The sequence below is a fragment of the Caretta caretta genome, chromosome 6 (genome assembly GCF_965140235.1).
Source record: "Caretta caretta isolate rCarCar2 chromosome 6, rCarCar1.hap1, whole genome shotgun sequence".
In the NCBI taxonomy this organism is placed as follows: domain Eukaryota; kingdom Metazoa; phylum Chordata; order Testudines; family Cheloniidae; genus Caretta; species Caretta caretta.
The window spans coordinates 43,823,871-43,841,667 of record NC_134211.1 but is presented as its reverse complement, the minus strand read 5'-3'; the positions used below and the strand labels follow the sequence as shown (position 1 = coordinate 43,841,667).

Sequence of the window (17,797 nt, the reverse complement as noted above, 5' to 3'; positions counted from 1 at the left end):
TCCAAACCCCTGCACCAAACTCCCTTCCTGAGCCCTCACCCTCTCCTGAACCCCAACACTCTGCCCCAGCCAGGATCCCTCTCCTGCACCCAAACTTCCTCCCAGAAGAAAACTAATTGCTGTTCTAAGGTAAGAAGTAAGCTATTTTGAATTAGCTTTACTATATTCTACATGTTTTAAGACTGAAATGTAACCACAGAATGGATTTATGTTACCTAAAAGGCAAGTTTATTATAGCATTAATAGCCATAATTGTGATAATTTTGTTTTAAATTAGGAAAAAGACTTGTATACAGGGGCCCCACGAAATCTAATAGCCCCGGGCCCACAGGAGAGTTAATCCGGCCCTGCCCCTATTATGTGCAGCCCGTGCCAGGGAGTAAACCCACTGCATGTGTACACAGGACAAGCCACAGTCTGGCTCTATGAGAACCAGTATATCCCCGGATAACAAACAAAAAAATAAGGGTAAGATGTGATGGATCCATCAGTCAAGTCAATCAAATCAACAAGTTTGGAGGTTATCAGTAATAAAAAAAAAAGAAAATAAATGTACAGAATTGATGTTATAAAGAATACATTACAAAAATGATAAAAAGTGGGATGGAACTGAATGCATGTACTGATAATTATGATGCAGGTAGGCGTAAAGACTTTATTTCATGATCCTATTGTTGCCTGATCTATTAATTATATATTGATCATATTACTGATATAAGAAAAGGAGTACTTGTGGCACCTTAGAGATTAACCAATTTATTTGAGCATAAGCTTTCGTGAGCTACAGCTCACTTCATCGGATGCATACTGTGGAAAATACAGAAGATGTTTTTATACACACAAACCATGAAAAAATGGGTGTTTATCACTACAAAAGGTTTTCTCTCCCCCCACCCCACTCTCCTGCTGGTAATAGCTTATGTAAAGTGATCACTCTCCTTACAATGTGTCTGATAATCAAGGTGGGCCAGTTCCAGCACAAAACCAGGTTTTCTCCCCAGCCCCCCCCCCCACACACAAACCCACTCTCCTGTTGGTAATAACTTATCTAAAGTGATCACTCTCCTTACAATGTGTATGATAATCGAGGTGGGCCATTTCCAGCACAAATCCAGGTTTTACCAGTAGGAGAGTGGGGTGGGGGGAGAGAAAACCTTTTGTAGTGATAAACACCCATTTTTTCATGGTCTGTGTGTATAAAAACATCTTCTGTATTTTCAACAGTATGCATCCGATGAAGTGAGCTGTAGCTCACAAAAGCTTATGCTCAAATAAATTGGTTAATCTCTAAGGTGCCACAAGTACTCCTTTTCTTTTTGCGAATACAGACTAACACGGCTGTTACTCTGAAACCTGATTACTGATATAGATTCACCAATTAGCATTCATAAATTTGGTAGGCTCTTTTCCCAAGATCAGGCCCAGTAGTATCAGAATTACTGCTCAGTTGGGAGCCCTGCTGGGCATGGTTGCAACACTCAAACTTAGGAAATCACACTAAATTTATAATAGTTTTATTAATACAGTTAGCAACTTCACAAACACTCCAACCCAGCAAGGCCGGTAGAGATAATACAGGATGAACTGAGCATTCTTGTACTTACACCATCCTTTGAAAAACAACCTGAAGTGTTAGTTGTCTTCTTCCCTCTCACCACAGAATCATAGAATATTAGGGTTTAGAAGAGACCTCAGGAGGTCATCTAGTCCAATCCCCTGCTCAAAGCAGGACCAACACCAACTAAATCATCCCAGCCAGGACTTTGTCAAGCCGGGCCTTAAAAACCTCTAAGGATGGAGATTCCACAGCCTCCCTAGGTAACCCATTCCAGTGCTTCACCACCCTCCTAGTGTATATCCAACTTAGAACTCCCCCACTGCAACTTGAGACCATTGTTTCTTGTTCTATCATCTGCTACCTCTAAGAACAGTCTAGATCCATCCTCTTTGGAACCCCCCTTGAGGTAGTTGAAGGCTGCTATCAAATCCCCCCTCACTCTTCTCTTCTGCAGACTCAATAACCCCAGCCTCTTCTCGTAAGTCATGTGCGCCATTCCCCTAATAATTTTTGTTGCCCTCCGCTGGACTCTCTCTACTTTGTCCACATCCTTTCTGTAGTGGGGGGCCCAAAACTGTGGCCTCACCAGTGCCGAATAGAAGGGAAAAATCACTTCACTCCATCTGCTGGCAATGCTCCTACTAATACAGCCCAATATGCCATTGGCCTTCTTGGCAACAAGGGCACACTGCTGACTCATACCAGCTTCTCATCCACTGTAATCCGCGGGGCCTTTTCTGCAGAACTGCTGCTTAGCCAGTCGGTCCCCAGCTCGTAGCTGTGCATGGGATTCTTCTGTCCTAAGTGCAGGACTCTGCACTTGTCCTTGTTGAACCTCCTCAGATTTCTTTTGGCCCAATCATCCAATTTGTCTCAGACACTCTGGACCCTATCCCTACCCTCCAGCATATCTACCTCGCCCCCCAGCTTACTGTCATCTGCGAACTTGTGGAGGGTGCAATTCATCCCATCATCCAGATCATTAATAAAGATGTTGAACAAAACCGGCCCCAGGACCGACCACTGGAGCACTCCGTTTGATACCGGCTGCCAACTAGACATCGAGCTGTTGATCATAACCATCACCAGTGGTCATCATCCTGGCATCTCCCAAGGGCTGTATCTCTCCCTCGCAAAACACACGGACTGGGGTACAACTTTATAATGTGTTATGCTGACACCACTATGCCTAATGCGTATTCATTAGAGGTTTCTCCCTTTTGCCTTATTTGTATTTCCTCCCTTTCTGGAGGGCCAGTGGACTGCTTTTTATTTGATCCCAGACTTTGGTCTGTCCAGTTTGGGTGGCCCTACCAGGCATTAAAACTCTTGCCAACATAGCTCTCAAGGTCATAGACACACACAAGCTGATCCACTGCATCAAGGTACAGTCCCCCGGGAAGGTGATGCCTCAGTTGTCTTGAGTCCAGCTTCACAGGAGGGAGAGAAACTATAATTTGACATTTTTAGAAATCTGAAAAAAGACTTAAAATCCCTCTCCTTCTTTAAAAAAAAGTTTCCAAAATGTTGTTTTAAGGAGTGATATCTCAGGACTTTTCAGAACTAGAAGCAAGTACTGACCTGTTGGAAAGTTGAGTACTTCCTCTTGTCAATAGGACAATCTCTTGTCTCCATTTCTGACCTGTGTCATTTTGAGTAAATTCCAAGTTTGGGAAGAAGAACAGTACCTTTTTTCTCCACATTTGCTTGCTTGCTGGTTTTACTTTATTTCTATGTTTCTTTGTCGTTGTTGTTTTTTTAATAGGAAATATTTGAAGATGGTCAGATTTTTTTAAATATTATGTCCCAGTGGCCAAAGTACAATTAAGGTGGTCAGAGATGCAAGACAAGTTATGATCTGCCATTTATTTAAAAAAAATAAAATAAGGGTTAAAATTGAGTTGAAAACGGGACTTAATGAATATGGTCAGAATCAAGATGTTGCTAAGAAACCTTCAGCAACTCTTTTCTTAGAGTGGTGGAAAAATCCCTTAATTGTTTATCTGATAAACAAGATTCAATTTATTTTGTAGAAGGGTTACTCTTCTAATGACTGACTACCGTAGAAGAACATTTGGTATTTTAGACTTCTAAAGAAAAAGAGAGAGAAGGTAAAGGGCTTGTCAAATATATCAGCTTTCCCTCCCACCTTGCAATCCTTATGGCCAAATACTTTGATTATTTTTAATTTGTTACTCCTGCTGCAGTTTTTGTGTATGGCTTATATGTGTTCATATTAATTAATGTATGTAATTTCTAAAGTGAATATACATACAATTTTATTTACAGGTTGGATCTAGATAGGTAGGGTGAAATGAATTCATTTGAAAATTAGGTTGGAAAAAAAGAGTTATTCCCCCATGGGACATTCAATGGCTACAAGTAGTTAGATCATCTTGCAATATTAATGTCCTGGTTTATTTAAATCAGTGAGATTTTGCCTGAGTCAGGACCTCTGTTTGCCTCTGTCAAGGTTCCTCCCCCACTCTGAACTCTAGGGTACAGATGTGGGGACCTGCATGAAAAACCTCCTAAGCTTCTCTTTACCAGCTTAGGTCAAAACTTCCCCAAGGTACAAAATATTCCACCCTTTGTCCTTGGATTGGCCGCTACCACCACCAAACAAATACTGGTTACTGGGGAAGAGCTGTTTGGACGCGTCTTTCCCCCCAAAATACTTCCCAAAACCTTGCACCCCACTTCCTGGACAAGGTTTGGTAAAAAGCCTCACCAATTTGCCTAGGTGACTACAGACCCAGACCCTTGGATCTTAAGAACAATGAACAATCCTCCCAACACTTGCACCCCTCCCCCTTTCCTGGGAAATGTTGATTAAAATGCCTCACCAATTTGCATAGGTGACCACAGACCCAAACCCTTGGATCTGAGAACAATGAAAAAGCATTCAGTTTTCTTACAAGAAGACTTTTAATAAAAATAGAAGTAAATAGAAATAAAGAAATCCCTCCTGTAAAATCAGGATGGTAGATATCTTACAGGGTAATTAGATTCAAAAACATAGAGAACCCCTCTAGGCAAAACCTTAAGTTACAAAAAAGATACACAGACAGAAATAGTTATTCTATTCAGCACAATTCTTTTCTCAGCCATTTAAAGAAATCATAATCTAACACATACCTAGCTACATTACTTACTAAAAGTTCTAAGACTCCATTCCTGGTCTATCCCTGGCAGAAACCAGCATATAGACAGACACACAGACCCTTTGTTTCTCTCCCTCCTCCCAGCTTTTGAAAGTATCTTGTCTCCTCATTGGTCATTTTGGTCAGGTGCCAGCGAGGTTACCTTTAGCTTCTTAACCCTTTACAGGTGAGAGGAGCTTTCCCCTGGCCAGGAGGGATTTCAAAGGGGTTTACCCTTCCCTTAATATTTATGACAGCCTCCAATACCAATTTTCTTTTACTCATCCCTGGCATTTAGAAAACACTTTAATAAGAAAAATCTTGTCAATTAAATTCAAGAGGATGTTTTCTAGTGGCCAAACCGCTAGGAGTTTATCGGTGAAATCCTGGCTCAATTGAAGTCAATGGGATTTTTTTCTGTTGCCTTAAGAGAATCAGGATTTCATCTAATGTATTTTTACTTACAGTGCATAGCAAGCCCTTCTAGTGTAGAATCCTGGACTAAACAATGTTTCAGGCAGAAAGTAGACTCCTTCTATTACAATATGATGAAGAATATTATCAATTTGTAACTTTCACACCCCTCCTTCCCAAAAAAAAGAAAAAAGCACCATCCAAAGGTCATTTACTACCTTCTTCCGTCCAGAAAATCCTTATGCACATGACACATAACATTTAGAATCACCTATTGCAGGGTGTCAGAAATAACATCAAGCAATTTATAAAATGTCGCTTTATTTAAACAGCTGAGATTCATCATCTTCTGTTGGATTTCTAGCTCTTTTTGTTTGCCCTTGCTCAGCCTTTTCTGAAAAACAAAAGTAGTACAGATTTTATTTACTGCCTTTATGTTCCTGCAGTAAACAAATACAACAAATTCATTAATCATTCAGTGGCAAAGGACATTGAGTGCACTGGACCAAAACGTACACATGTTTCTAAGCAACCATGGCATTTAGCTTCATAATTTTTGCATCATTCTTAACAGCAAAGCTTTGAGCACTCCGCTAGCCTCCACGCTCCTAGCCAATGTGGTAACAAGATAAAAGTAAAATTGTTACTGTCACAATTTTCATTTCAGGCTTGCTCAATTCTGAATCTGACTTCAATTGTCCCATGCTGCCTAAAAAAAGACTATAAAGGTCATGAAGGGTTAAAAAACAATTTGAGCACGGGGTTGGACTAGATGACCCCCTGAGGTACCTCCCAACCCTGATATTCTATGCCTAAACCAGTACACTGAATGGCTAAAACAAGAGTGGAAAAACTGGAGGGATACCTTAATCAAGAACCAATGGAAACACACACTCAAATATATTACATATATTTAGCACTACATCTTCTTTAATAAGCTGTTTGGAGGCTCACCACATATTTAAGTAGATCATTATAATAGTTGATGAGAAGGCGTTTGTGCATCCTCATATTAATTTAGCTAATGATACAGGACAGTTCTCAAAGGAAAAAAATCTGTTCTGTACCTTACCATAGTTATGCCATATTTTAATACATTGTAATTCCAGTCTGAGAGCAGAACTTATCATTCTAATCATTAGATCAATGTGAAATATCTGCAAACAACAGGAAAACACGCGAAACTTGATTGACTGGCTTTTGGTACAAATTCAAATGTCAAACCAAGATAATTGAAAAGTTTGGAAGGGATGATGAACTTTTGAGCAGATCTGGGCCCTTTATAATTTTGACTTGAAATCATTTAAATTTCTCCTTTCAGAGAGTTTTGGCATTAAACCAGGTGAAATTTAGGAGATTTTACCTACTTCGTCTTTGAAAGTTTCAGATCATTTGAACCAACAACACAAGGAAAATCCAGGGATTGTAAACCCACCCAAACTCCAAATATACTTTATCTCTGCAATGTGAAACCAGGAGATTCCAGATCAGACTCTGATCTCATAGATATCAGTTTTACACCAGCTAAACTCCACTGACACTCTATGGTACTTTAACACTAAGGGCTTGTCTACACTGCAGCTAGGAACATGCCTCACAGTCTGCATAGACAGATGCACGAACTCTGCTCTAGCTAGCATGCTAAAAATACAGTGTGGAGGTTGTGGCATAGGCTAGCCATTCAAGTATGGATCCACCTTAATAAGCAAGTTGCATGATTAGATCATCTACACAGTATGTAGTTTTCTTTTTGAGAGTCGTGCTTCACTGATTTAACTGACTACCTTCATAGTCACATTGTTGCATAGTTTGTAGATCAAACTGTACAGTTTAATAGTCAAGAGGCATGCCTAATTTTACTATTCTATTAAAAAAAATTAATGAAGATGCATACTGGGTGATCCACTTCCATAATTTACACAGCCAGCAGTGCATGTCCCTAACTCTGCTGTATAATTCACTGGGTGAGCTGAATACTATGGGTGTTAAATTTTTGCATACTTCACCGATCAAGCTGCATATTTCATCAATTGAATTCTCACATGCAGATATTTTGTTGGTCAAACTGCATATGAAACTGATCAAGATGGATAAATACTTTGTCTTATACCATGCCTTGAGTGTCTATCTGCTTTAATATTTATTATTCCAGATTCTTTGTGCTTTAGAGTACATAAAAATGAATTGCTTTAGGCACGAGAAGCATTGCATCGTCAGATACTTTATTTTACAAATAAAAATAAAGAGATCATTAATATTTTTCTTAATCTTCACATGGAAAATTTGAAATGAGCCCTCCTCACCAATAAATTCATCCCATGGAAGCATTGTTCTGTTGTTTAGAAGGAAAAAATAATAATAACCCTTCTTTTTTTTTTGCAGAGAACTGAATTCTCACACTGTCATAAAAATTGTAATTCTTGTCAAGACAAATTGTAATGCGATGCTGTGGAAAAATATACAATTGAAACAGAAAAGTATAGAAAAAATAAACCAATAAAAATAAGGTTAGAATAGTCTGCAAATAAATGAACTTGATTGATCATCTTTTCCCATGAAGTTTTCGTCTTGGGATCAGACAGTGTGCAGTTCTCTGCATATGCAGCTTGCACTGATTTCAATGAGAGCTCTGCACATACGGGGGCCTGAAGGATTGGGGCCTTCATAATGCCTCCAAGTCAATGGACAGCATATGCAAGTCAGTTAATAAATTATTTGTTACCATTAGGTTCTGGATCAGAGAATTTACTATAGTAGAAAGACTTTAAAGTCAACAAGAGTTTGACAGATTATCAGTGGGGTAAAGGTGTTCAGGATTTGCCCACAGTTAATCTGTAAAATTCACTCATTAGTAAAATATCTGTAGATTGAGTAACTCAGCACCTATCAAATAGGGGAAGGACATGTGCAGGAAAGAGAGAGAAAGATCACCTCTGACTGTGTCTTCCATTACTGTTTGAATTTGAGGAGGAGTAACAAAGTTGCAGCTGCACAACCAAAAGGCTGTGTAGATTAGAGGAATGAGCTAAAGATAGGAGAGGCTTGAGTTCTAATCCAGACTCTGCCTCTTTCTGTCTCCAATTCCTGTTCTCCAATGTGTGGATAGTAATATTTAGCTACCCAACTCAAAGGAGTGTAGTGAGAGCTATTTTGTTAATAACTGGAGAGTGACAGGAGTGGGGAGACTCTGTCAAGGCCACACCTAGTCTAGATTTTGCCTGGCCCTTCCCCACCCACCTCTATACAGGGGCAGGCACTCCCCGGGGTCAGGAACCAGGGAATTAGATTTCTCAATGAGGGTAGGTAAGTGTGAGGCCAGGAACTGAAGCAAGCAGAGCTGTGATGGAGTGGGGGAGGCATGCTGCATTTTCCCAAAAGAGTACAGTAAGGACAGCTACCAGACCACATTCCCTCTTAATCACTACCCTCACTTCAAATGCAAGCAGTGAGTTAGAGCCACAAGCTTGCCTAAAATATGTCACTGGATCAGGATAATATATACCTCGATCAATGAGATGATCAAAAGGTTTTCCAAGCTGATGAAGTCTGCATTTTATCAGAAAAATATAATAATAATAAACCAAATCCCAAAACATCACATATTGCAGCATATTGAGAATTGTCAACTAAACTAATAAAATATGTATCTGGCATGACTTTTGTCTGAAATAGCACCTCTTAGAAGTGCAGCACCTATCTCTTTTGTAACGTACCCATTGTACCAATAATACTGTAATATGGAGCTGGAACTTGAGTTGCTGTACTGGATCACAGCAGTAGTTCATCTAGTCCAGAATCCTATCTCTGATGGTGGCCAGTAACAGATGTTTCAAAGGAAGGTGCAAGAAATCTTGCAGTGAGCTGTTACAGGATAACCTGCCACAGAGCTAACTGCCAATGGTTATAGGTTGGCTGACACCATGGACTTAGAATTTCAGAATGTTGTGATCCTTTTTACCATCAGGAAGACTTTGTGTTCTTAAATACAGTGAGCTGTAATAAATATCAAGAGTAAAAGAAGATGTTGGAAAAGTGGGGTGCAAGCATCGTTATTTTTTCATGGTCTTAAAATTAAAACACAATTTTTAGTCACACTAACTAGCCTTGAAGAGTCTCTTAATGTCCCAGAATTTTTGCTCTTTCATAGAACAGCTTCCATGGTTCATCAAATATTTGTAACTGGATCAAAGCATCTCTGCTTAATCATATCTTCCTTGCTTACTAATATAGTTTCCCAAGTGTACAATCTCGTCCATCTCTTTCATCTGTGCTGCCCTTCTTACATCCACATTCTTTATTCATCTGTCACAAACAATAAGAAAAACATGAAGAATATAGCTCTGGGTTTTTTTACATTGGCCCTTAAAACATAAGCTGAGCTTGTTGGGCTCTCAAATGGATGTTAACTAAGGGAGGAGAAGTGGACTTGCCTTCATTTTCCCCTTAGTGATGCAGAGTTTATTTTCTTTGCACATATAAGCCTAATAACCTTGCTGAACTTCTCTGACTGGGTTGAGGGAGAGGACGAACATATGCTATGAATCCCAGAAAGTCTTTCCTGGAGTTAAATGGATTTTAAAAATATATTTATCAAGCTCAAAATCATCATAAGATGTAGTAAGACTGGGATAGAGGCCCAGACCCTGTGTAGTACTGCTCCCTCCCCTGGGGACCACACTAGTACATAGTGATCGTGCAATGGTGTAGAGCTGGCAAAACAGCTCCTACACAACCTCATTTCCCTGATACCAGCCTAAATTTGAAATTGAGCATTGACCCCAGTAGACTTGGGGACCATGAATATGAAACACCTCTATCCATCCTGGAAGGTTTCCATTCGATATCACTGCTAAGCCTTCCCAGATTTTCAAAAGAGCTATTCCTTTAAGATTTTTTGTCAAGTGGAGACACTGTGCGTTGGATTCGAATTGAAAAATGAGTGTAGTTCTTTTGGCACAATTTTAGCTCAAATCCTGCCCTCAGTTAGGCTATGTCTACACTACATACTGGGGGTGTGATTCCCCTACTCATATACAATATGTGTGCTAGCTCTCACTGAGCATTCACTGAGCTATCATGGGTATGTGTAAGTGACTCACACCCTTAGCTCTTGGTGTAGGCATAGCTTTAGACTGGTACACTGAAGTCAGTGGAGTTGCACTGAATTAACTGAGATAACTTTTTAGTTCTCACTGCCTTGAACGCATCCCACTGCTGCCCCTCACATTTGTCTGTGTTTTCATCTGTTTATATTTGCATTTCCGCTAACATTCTTGCAAAGTGTGTTTTCATTCATCTTCTCATGGGCAATGGTTGTTCTGCGTGCAGATTATGAGGTGAAGATTATTTCTCTATGGGGGAGAAGGGGATGGCAGGATGGAGTATGGGACATGTGCAAGGAAATATGACTTTACCTCCTACCCACCTCTTTCTCTATGATTTACTTGTTGGCAGAGAAAGGACTAAGGAGCCCTTGCTCACAGGGATTAATATTTTGGTCCACCATTCTATTGGCTTAATAGAGAAAGGTGGGTGTTGCAGGGAAGGAAGTCTCCTAGCACACATCCCTGTCCTTTCATGTGCATTCACAAAGACAGATTACTGCTTAACCCGTAGAGGAGTAGATCTCTACATTCTTTATCCTTGCCCACCTTAGTTTCCCAAAGCTATTTGTATCAAAGTCTTTGTGAGTTAATATGTTTATATGTATATTAATTTATATCTTTATTAAGGTTCCTGAGAAGTAATATTCTGCTATATATACCTGCTGAAAAATGAATGCATAAGATCCAGTAAAATACTCTAAAGCCCATAATATCATGTTCAGTCTTTGTAACTTAAAAAAATGTGTTTAGCATTTGTTAAATACATTTGGTATATCATACAGCAGGTAATTAAAAAAAACACCTATAAATTTTTGGAGGCTTGCCTTATTCATTCACTGAGTTACCATGATATATAGTGTGGTGCATTGCAATAAAAACACAGTAAATTGCATTGCAATTCCAGTGGAAATAATGGCAGCTATGCCATGACTCAAGGTATTTTATAGCAATATGGTTGTGTAAATTATTCATGTCTCCAGTGCATCTATCCTATATTAACAGAGTTACACATACACATTATACTAGACACAATGTTTTATCGGGCTTTGGCACTGTGAAGAAACAGCATTCATGACACCTTAGGTAAGGTTGTAAACAGGTTTCATTTTAAACCCTATTTTTACCCTTCTGAAACATAAGAACATTGGTTTGTCTTGAAAATTGCCATATTTACTTGAAAGCAAAAAAGAAAATCTTACCCAAAATTTGAATAAAATTGATTTTAGAGTTACGGCCCATTTAACAAGTATTCTGATATGAAATTATGATGTGTTTTTACTATCTATTTCAGTTCTTCTCTATCAAAACAGCAGGTTACTCCCTTTTCTGAGCTTGAAAGGGAAATCATGAGTTGGAATAAATTGGCATTGCTATGGTATGCTGATTTACACCAGCTGAGAATCTGGCCCTACAGATAGTTTGCTGTCCTTCAAAACTAGTCCTTATGCACTAGAGGCAGCTGAAGATTAAATTATAATTAAACAAAGTGCTAAGTGATTGTTTTATCAAATTGTACCAGTTGTACCAGTTACACCCGTAGACCTCATTCCTAGCTAACAAAGCTGTTTAGAGCTGTCAGGCTCTGGTGCTTTTTGAAGAGAAAGTGCCTAGAGCAGGGGTGGGCAAATTTTTTCGTGTCCCCCGCTGTCCCCTTTTGTTCACAGCAGCACGGGCAGCGCGGCTTGCGCCCACTCATCTCCTAGGCTTTCCAATAAGCCTGTCCTGCTGCTCTGAGCGGCATGGTAAGGGGGCGGGTGGGAGGCGGGGTTGGATAAGGGGCAGGGGGTCGTCAGGGAGCAGTTGGATGGGACGGAGGTTCGGGGGGGGCATTTAGAAGACAGAGAGCGGGGGGGGCTGGATAGGGGGTGGGGTCCTGGGGTCCCGGGAGAGGGTAGTCAGGGGACAAGGGGGGGGGGGTTGGATGGGTTGGGGGGCCTGTCAGGGTGTGGGGGTGTGGATAGGGGTTGGGACAGTCAGGGGACAGGGAGCAGTGGGCATTGGATAGTGGGTGCGATCCCAGGGGGCAGTTAGGGTGGGGGATCATGGGAGGGGACAGTCAGGAGACAAGTCGCAGGGGGGGTTGGATGGGTTGGGGGTTCTGAGGGGAGCAGTCAGGGGGTGGGAAGTTGGAGGGGGTGGGGGCCAGGCTGTTTGCAGAGGCACAGCCTTCCCTACCAGGCCCTCCATACCATTTTGCAACCCGCGGGCCGTAGTTTGCCCACCTAGAGGAACCCCTTCAATGTATTGACTATCTCTCAGTGGGGAGAAACAGGGATATTAGAGGAGGCTCTGCTTCCCCTGATGTCAATCATGATGATTCTACTATGATAGGATTGATCCCAAGCCTATTGAAATCAATGGGAGTCATGTTTCAGTGGGCTTTGGATGAGGCCTATAGGTGGGCTGAGGAAGGTGGAATCTTGGAGTCTGCTTCTGGGAGACAGGACTGGAAAGCTCCTCAGCGACTACCTACATGCCTCTTCTCACTGGTTTCCAGTAGTGTTCTGCAGGAACAGAGTCAGTTGGACCATGGAGCTCTGGAGCGGGTCTACACCTGCTGGAATATCATGCCCATAGCGGAAATTTCTTCCTATCCCCAGAACCACATCAGTTAATGGCTGGATTGTAAAACGAAGCATGAAGGATTGGTCCCTTATAAAAAACAATGATTAATCCTAATCATGCCTCCATTACTTGTCTCTGCTCTAAACCATTCCTTTCTCTACAGTTAATCTTTCCCAATTTAAATGTTTTTCCAAGCCTCTACTAACTTTTGTCACTGGATCCTTTCTATTTCTGTTGTATCTTTTCTGAGACAAAATGACCAAAACATTTCAGTCTTGTAGGTGATGGCAAACTGTCAATTATAAAATTGTCTAATAATTATTTAGTATTATTGTCTACTATTTTTAAACACAACTTAATATTTTGTTTGTTAGTTAGTTTTTGGTTTTTTTTATGCCCCTTTAGTAAATTTCATTTGTCATCACACTACCCATTCACCTAGCTTTGTTAGGTCTTTCTTAAACTTCTCAAGGTTTTCCCTAGACTAACCTGAACAATTATACACCACTGTTCACTTCCTTTCCATCTCATGAATAAATATAATAAATGCCAGTCTTAACAGGCTAGACTATAGGTTAGACTTTTGACGTGTAGAAAATTGAGTGAATATTTCTACTCTGCTTTCTGTCTATGAGAGAGTCCCTGATCTATAACAGAACTTTACCTCTCAGTCTATGACTATGTTGTTTCCTTTTAGTAAGAAAGTCTTTAAGAACTTCAAATAAATGATATCAACCAGCGCTGTTTTATTCACTATTCTATTGACATGCTCAAAGGATTTTTAATAGATAACAAAAGCACAGCTTTCCTTTCCAGAAACTTTGCTGATTTGTCCCTCTCATCTCATGTTCACCTAAAGAGCTGGACATAATGCACTTTCTGTACTTAGAGAGCCAGATGCCCTCCTCCCACTCAATCTGTTGATCAATTCCATTGTCCTACTGATGACGCAGTGGTTTAGGTAAAGGAATGGAAATCGAGAAGTCCTGAATCTTAATTCCAGTTTTTACTCCAACTCTCTCTGTGGTATTGACCAAGCTACTTAAATTCTCTGCCACAGTTTCCTCATCTGTAATATAGGAATTGTAATTACTTATCTACCTGCCCCACAGTGCTGTTGTGAGGATAAATTGGAGAATGTTAGTAAAGAGCTTTGAACATAAAAAGGGCTATATAAGTGTCAACCCCATCTACTGAAGGAAAGAAGAATCACTGATTTTTTTCCCAAAACCTTTGTAACAGTGATATGGTTTCAATGATTGTATTTGCAGGTTGGCAAGACTTGTTTGGGGAAGCACAATAATTCAACATCTCCTCACCTCAAGGTGGCAGAAACAGATCCTAGCTTTCAGGTACTTCTGTCTTCGAGTAATTGAGCCCTTTTATAAAAGTGTCTTTATCAAATGAAAAATTCCTTGAACTATATCTGCTTATTCTAAGTCAGTGATTTCTAGATAGTTCCTCATTAATCACAATGAAGACTTCCGCTCCACTTGATTGAAGTTGGTGGTTTGAGATGGCCTTCTGTTAGGAACTATTACAATACTTAAAGAACTTGACTGCCCTAATAATCAGCTCAGCCATTCTTATAAACTCAGTGTTCCTTTTTCGGGGGGAGGGGAGAGAAAAATTTCCAAACCCTGTGTATAACTATCATAGAATCATACAATATTAGAGTTGGAAGGGACCTCTGAAGGTCATCTAGTCCAACCCCCTGCCCAGAGCAGAACCAATCCCAACTAAATCATCCCAGCCAGGGCTTTGTCAAGCCTGACCTTAAAAACGTCTAAGGAAGGGGATTCCACCACCTCCCTAGGTAACGCATTCCAGTGTTTCACCACCCTCCTAGTGAAAAAGTTTTTCCTAATATCCAACCTAAATCTCCCACACTGCAACTTGAGACCATTACTCCTTGTCCTGTCATCTGCTATCACTGAGAATAGTCTAGATCCATCCTCTTTGGATCCACCTTTCAGGTAGTTAAAAGCAGCTATCAAATCCCCCCTCATTCTTCTCTTCTGTAGACTAAACAATCCCAGTTCCCTCAGCCTCTCCTCATAAATCATGTGTTCCAGACCCCTAATCATTTTTGTTGCCCTTTGCTGGACTCTTTCCAATTTCTCCACATTCTTCTTGTAGTGTGGAGCCCAAAACTACACAGTACTCCAGATGAGGCATCACCAATGTCGAATAGAGGGGAATGATCACGTCCCTCGATTTGCTGGCAATGCCCCTACTTATACACCCCAAAATGCCATTGGCCTTCTTGGCAACAAGGGCACACTGTTGACTCATATCCAGCTTCTCATCCACTGTCACCCCTAGGTCCTTCTCTGCAGAACTGCTGCCTAGCCATTCGGTCCCTAGTATGTAGCAGTGCATTGGATTCTTCCGTCGTAAGTACAGGACTCTGCACTTGTCCTTGTTGAACCTCATCAGATTTCTTTTGGCCCAATCCTCCAATTTGTCTAGGTCCCTCTGTATCCTATCCCTACCCTCCAGCGTATCTACCACTCCCAGTTTAGTGTCATCCGCAAACTTGCTGAGGGTACAATCCACACCATCCTCCAGATCATTAATGAAGATATTGAACAAAACCGGCCTCAGGACCAACCCTTGGGGCACTCCACTAGATACCGGCTGCCAATTAGACATGGATCCATTGATCATTACCCGTTGAGCCCGACAATTTAGCCAACTTTCTACCCACCTTGTAGGGCATCCATCCAGCCCATACTTCTTTAACTTGCTGACAAGAATACTGTGGGAGACCGTGTCAAAAGCTTTGCTAAAGTCGAGGAATAACACGTCCACTGCTTTCCCTTCACCACAGAACCAGTTATCTCATCATAGAAGGCAATTAGATTAGTCAGGCATGATTTTCCCTTGGTGAATCCATGTTGACTGTTCCTGATCACTTTCCTCTCGTCTAAGTGCTTCAGAACTGATTCCTTGAGGACATGCTCCATGATTTTTCCGGGGACTGAGGTGAGGCTGACTGGCCTGTAGTTCCCAGGATCCTCCTTCTTGCCTTTTTTAAAGATTGGCACTACATTAGCCTTTTCCCAGTCATCCGGGACTTCCCCGGATCGCCATGAGTTTTCAAAGATAATGGCCAATGGCTCTGCAATCACATCTGCCAATTCCTTTAGCACTCTCGGATGCAATGCATCTAGCCCCATGAACTTGTGCACGTCCAGTTTTTCTAAATAGTCCCGAACCACCTCCTCCCCATGTAGTGCTCCCCAGTGCAGTAGTCTGGGAGCTGACCTTGTTTGTGAAGACAGAGGCAAAAAAAGCATTGCGTACATTAGCTTTTTCCGCATCCTCTGTCACTAGGTTGCCTCCCTCATCCAGTAAGGGGCCCACACTTTCCTTGGCTTTCTTCTTGTTGCCAACATATCTGAAGAAACCCTTCTTGTTACTCTTAACATCCCTCGCTAGCTGCAACTCCAGGTGTGATTTAACTATGATTTGGTGAAACTCTGCTTCCCCTTCATCTGTTGGTCCAATAAAAATACAGTTACATAGATATTCTGTAGCAGAGAGGGGAAGTGCTGTACCTCTGGGCAGCTCAGCTGGTTTGCTCCATTCTAATTCTCCAGCCATTTTTGTACCACTGATTAACCAGCTGGTTTTTTTCCCCCTCTGCCACTTAGGGTGTGGGGGGAGCATCAACATTTTTTTTCACCCTGGTCAACAAAATGGCTAGGACCTCTTCTAGCAGAGACCAGAATTCTGAACCAGACAATCAGAAACCAGTTGAAGGATATTCTGTTGTTCGAAATCTTCCTAGCAGTATCCTCTAATAATAAATCTATAAAAGGTGAGCAATTGATTTCATACAATTGTTTCTACAATCAAAATTTTGGTATTTTGAGAAAAATTCTACAGGTTTCATGGAATGTAGATTAACTCTATATAGAGAGACACACATTATACATATGTGTATACATATACATGTATCATGCATGTATATGTGCACTCAGCAGACATACTATAGTTATTTCAAAAGCAGTACAAAGTCTAGCAAAAATAAATACAGCTGTGCGCACATTATTCCTATGGCACTTTAAGCATTCAGTGTTGATTCCTTGTATTCCAGTGTAATATGATGACCACAGATTGTTGGCCTGATTCTCCTCTCACTTACTCCTCAGTTCAGTAATTCTTGATTTAAATCAGGATTGATTTAAAATGAGATCAAAATCGAGGCCTGTGTTTCTTGATGAGAAAGATGACCTTTTTTATTTAGTATCCCACTATTCATCTGTGTAACATTCCATAATATTATAATACTTACACTGATTCTGTTTTCCCCATTGTGTTGGTTAACAGAAGTTGCACAGCCCTCCATGGATTCAACCTGAAGCTAAAAAATCAGCAGAGACAAATGAGAAGAAGCATGAAGAGTCAGATAAAACAGAAGAACAAGCACTGTAAACATTACTAAACTATGTTAACAATGTCCTTCATTTGCTATTGTATTCATATTGTTTTTAGTCCAGAAGCATGATAATGTATCAAGTTTCTAAAGCATGCGACTTTTTCACTATTTTATGAATGTTTGTAAATTAGTCTAGTTTCTGAAATAGACCAATTAGTATCTCTCAGCAATAATCCAACAGAAATGGATGTTTGAAGATATGTTTTGTAATACAGTCCAGTTTGAAATATTATTCTGCCCTGATCAGTAACTTGCTTATTATAAATAAGTCTGTTTTGTAAAGAACTGCCATTCAGACGTTTTCTTTTCTTAGCCTGTTCTGTTTGATAGCTATCTTTACTGTATACTGGGAGGCTGAATTCAAAACAGGGATAAAAGCCTGCTAACATAAAATAATAGTAATTACATAGTTAAAGTGCAATGCTACTCGAAAGAGTGACTATGTACATGGCACAATAGGATTCCATATTTACCACCTTTCAATGCCTTCCATCTCAAATCTATTCAGTTAACAGGTAAAAAAGATGTTTGTTTTGTTTTCCTATTTGCAACCATTAGAAACTCA

The 17,797-nt window shown here is 40.5% G+C and overlaps 1 protein-coding gene across 5 annotated transcripts in view; it reads left to right on the top strand.

Annotated features, from left to right (window-relative positions):
- The window catches only part of LUZP2 (leucine zipper protein 2), a 339,015-nt gene extending 321,498 nt beyond the window's left edge, over positions 1 to 17,517 (top strand). For 3 of the 5 annotated variants that reach the window (XM_048853684.2, XM_048853679.2, XM_048853685.2), the window contains 2 exons: positions 14,057 to 14,137; positions 17,124 to 17,517. In XM_048853684.2, coding sequence (XP_048709641.1) covers positions 14,057 to 14,137; positions 17,124 to 17,238 — 196 coding nt within the window. In that variant the 3' untranslated portion in view covers positions 17,239 to 17,517. The remainder of the gene's footprint in view (positions 1 to 14,056; positions 14,138 to 17,123) is intronic. The other 2 variants (XM_048853683.2, XM_048853686.2) reach the window with 1 other exon arrangement.
- The last annotated feature ends 280 nt before the right edge of the window (positions 17,518 to 17,797 follow it).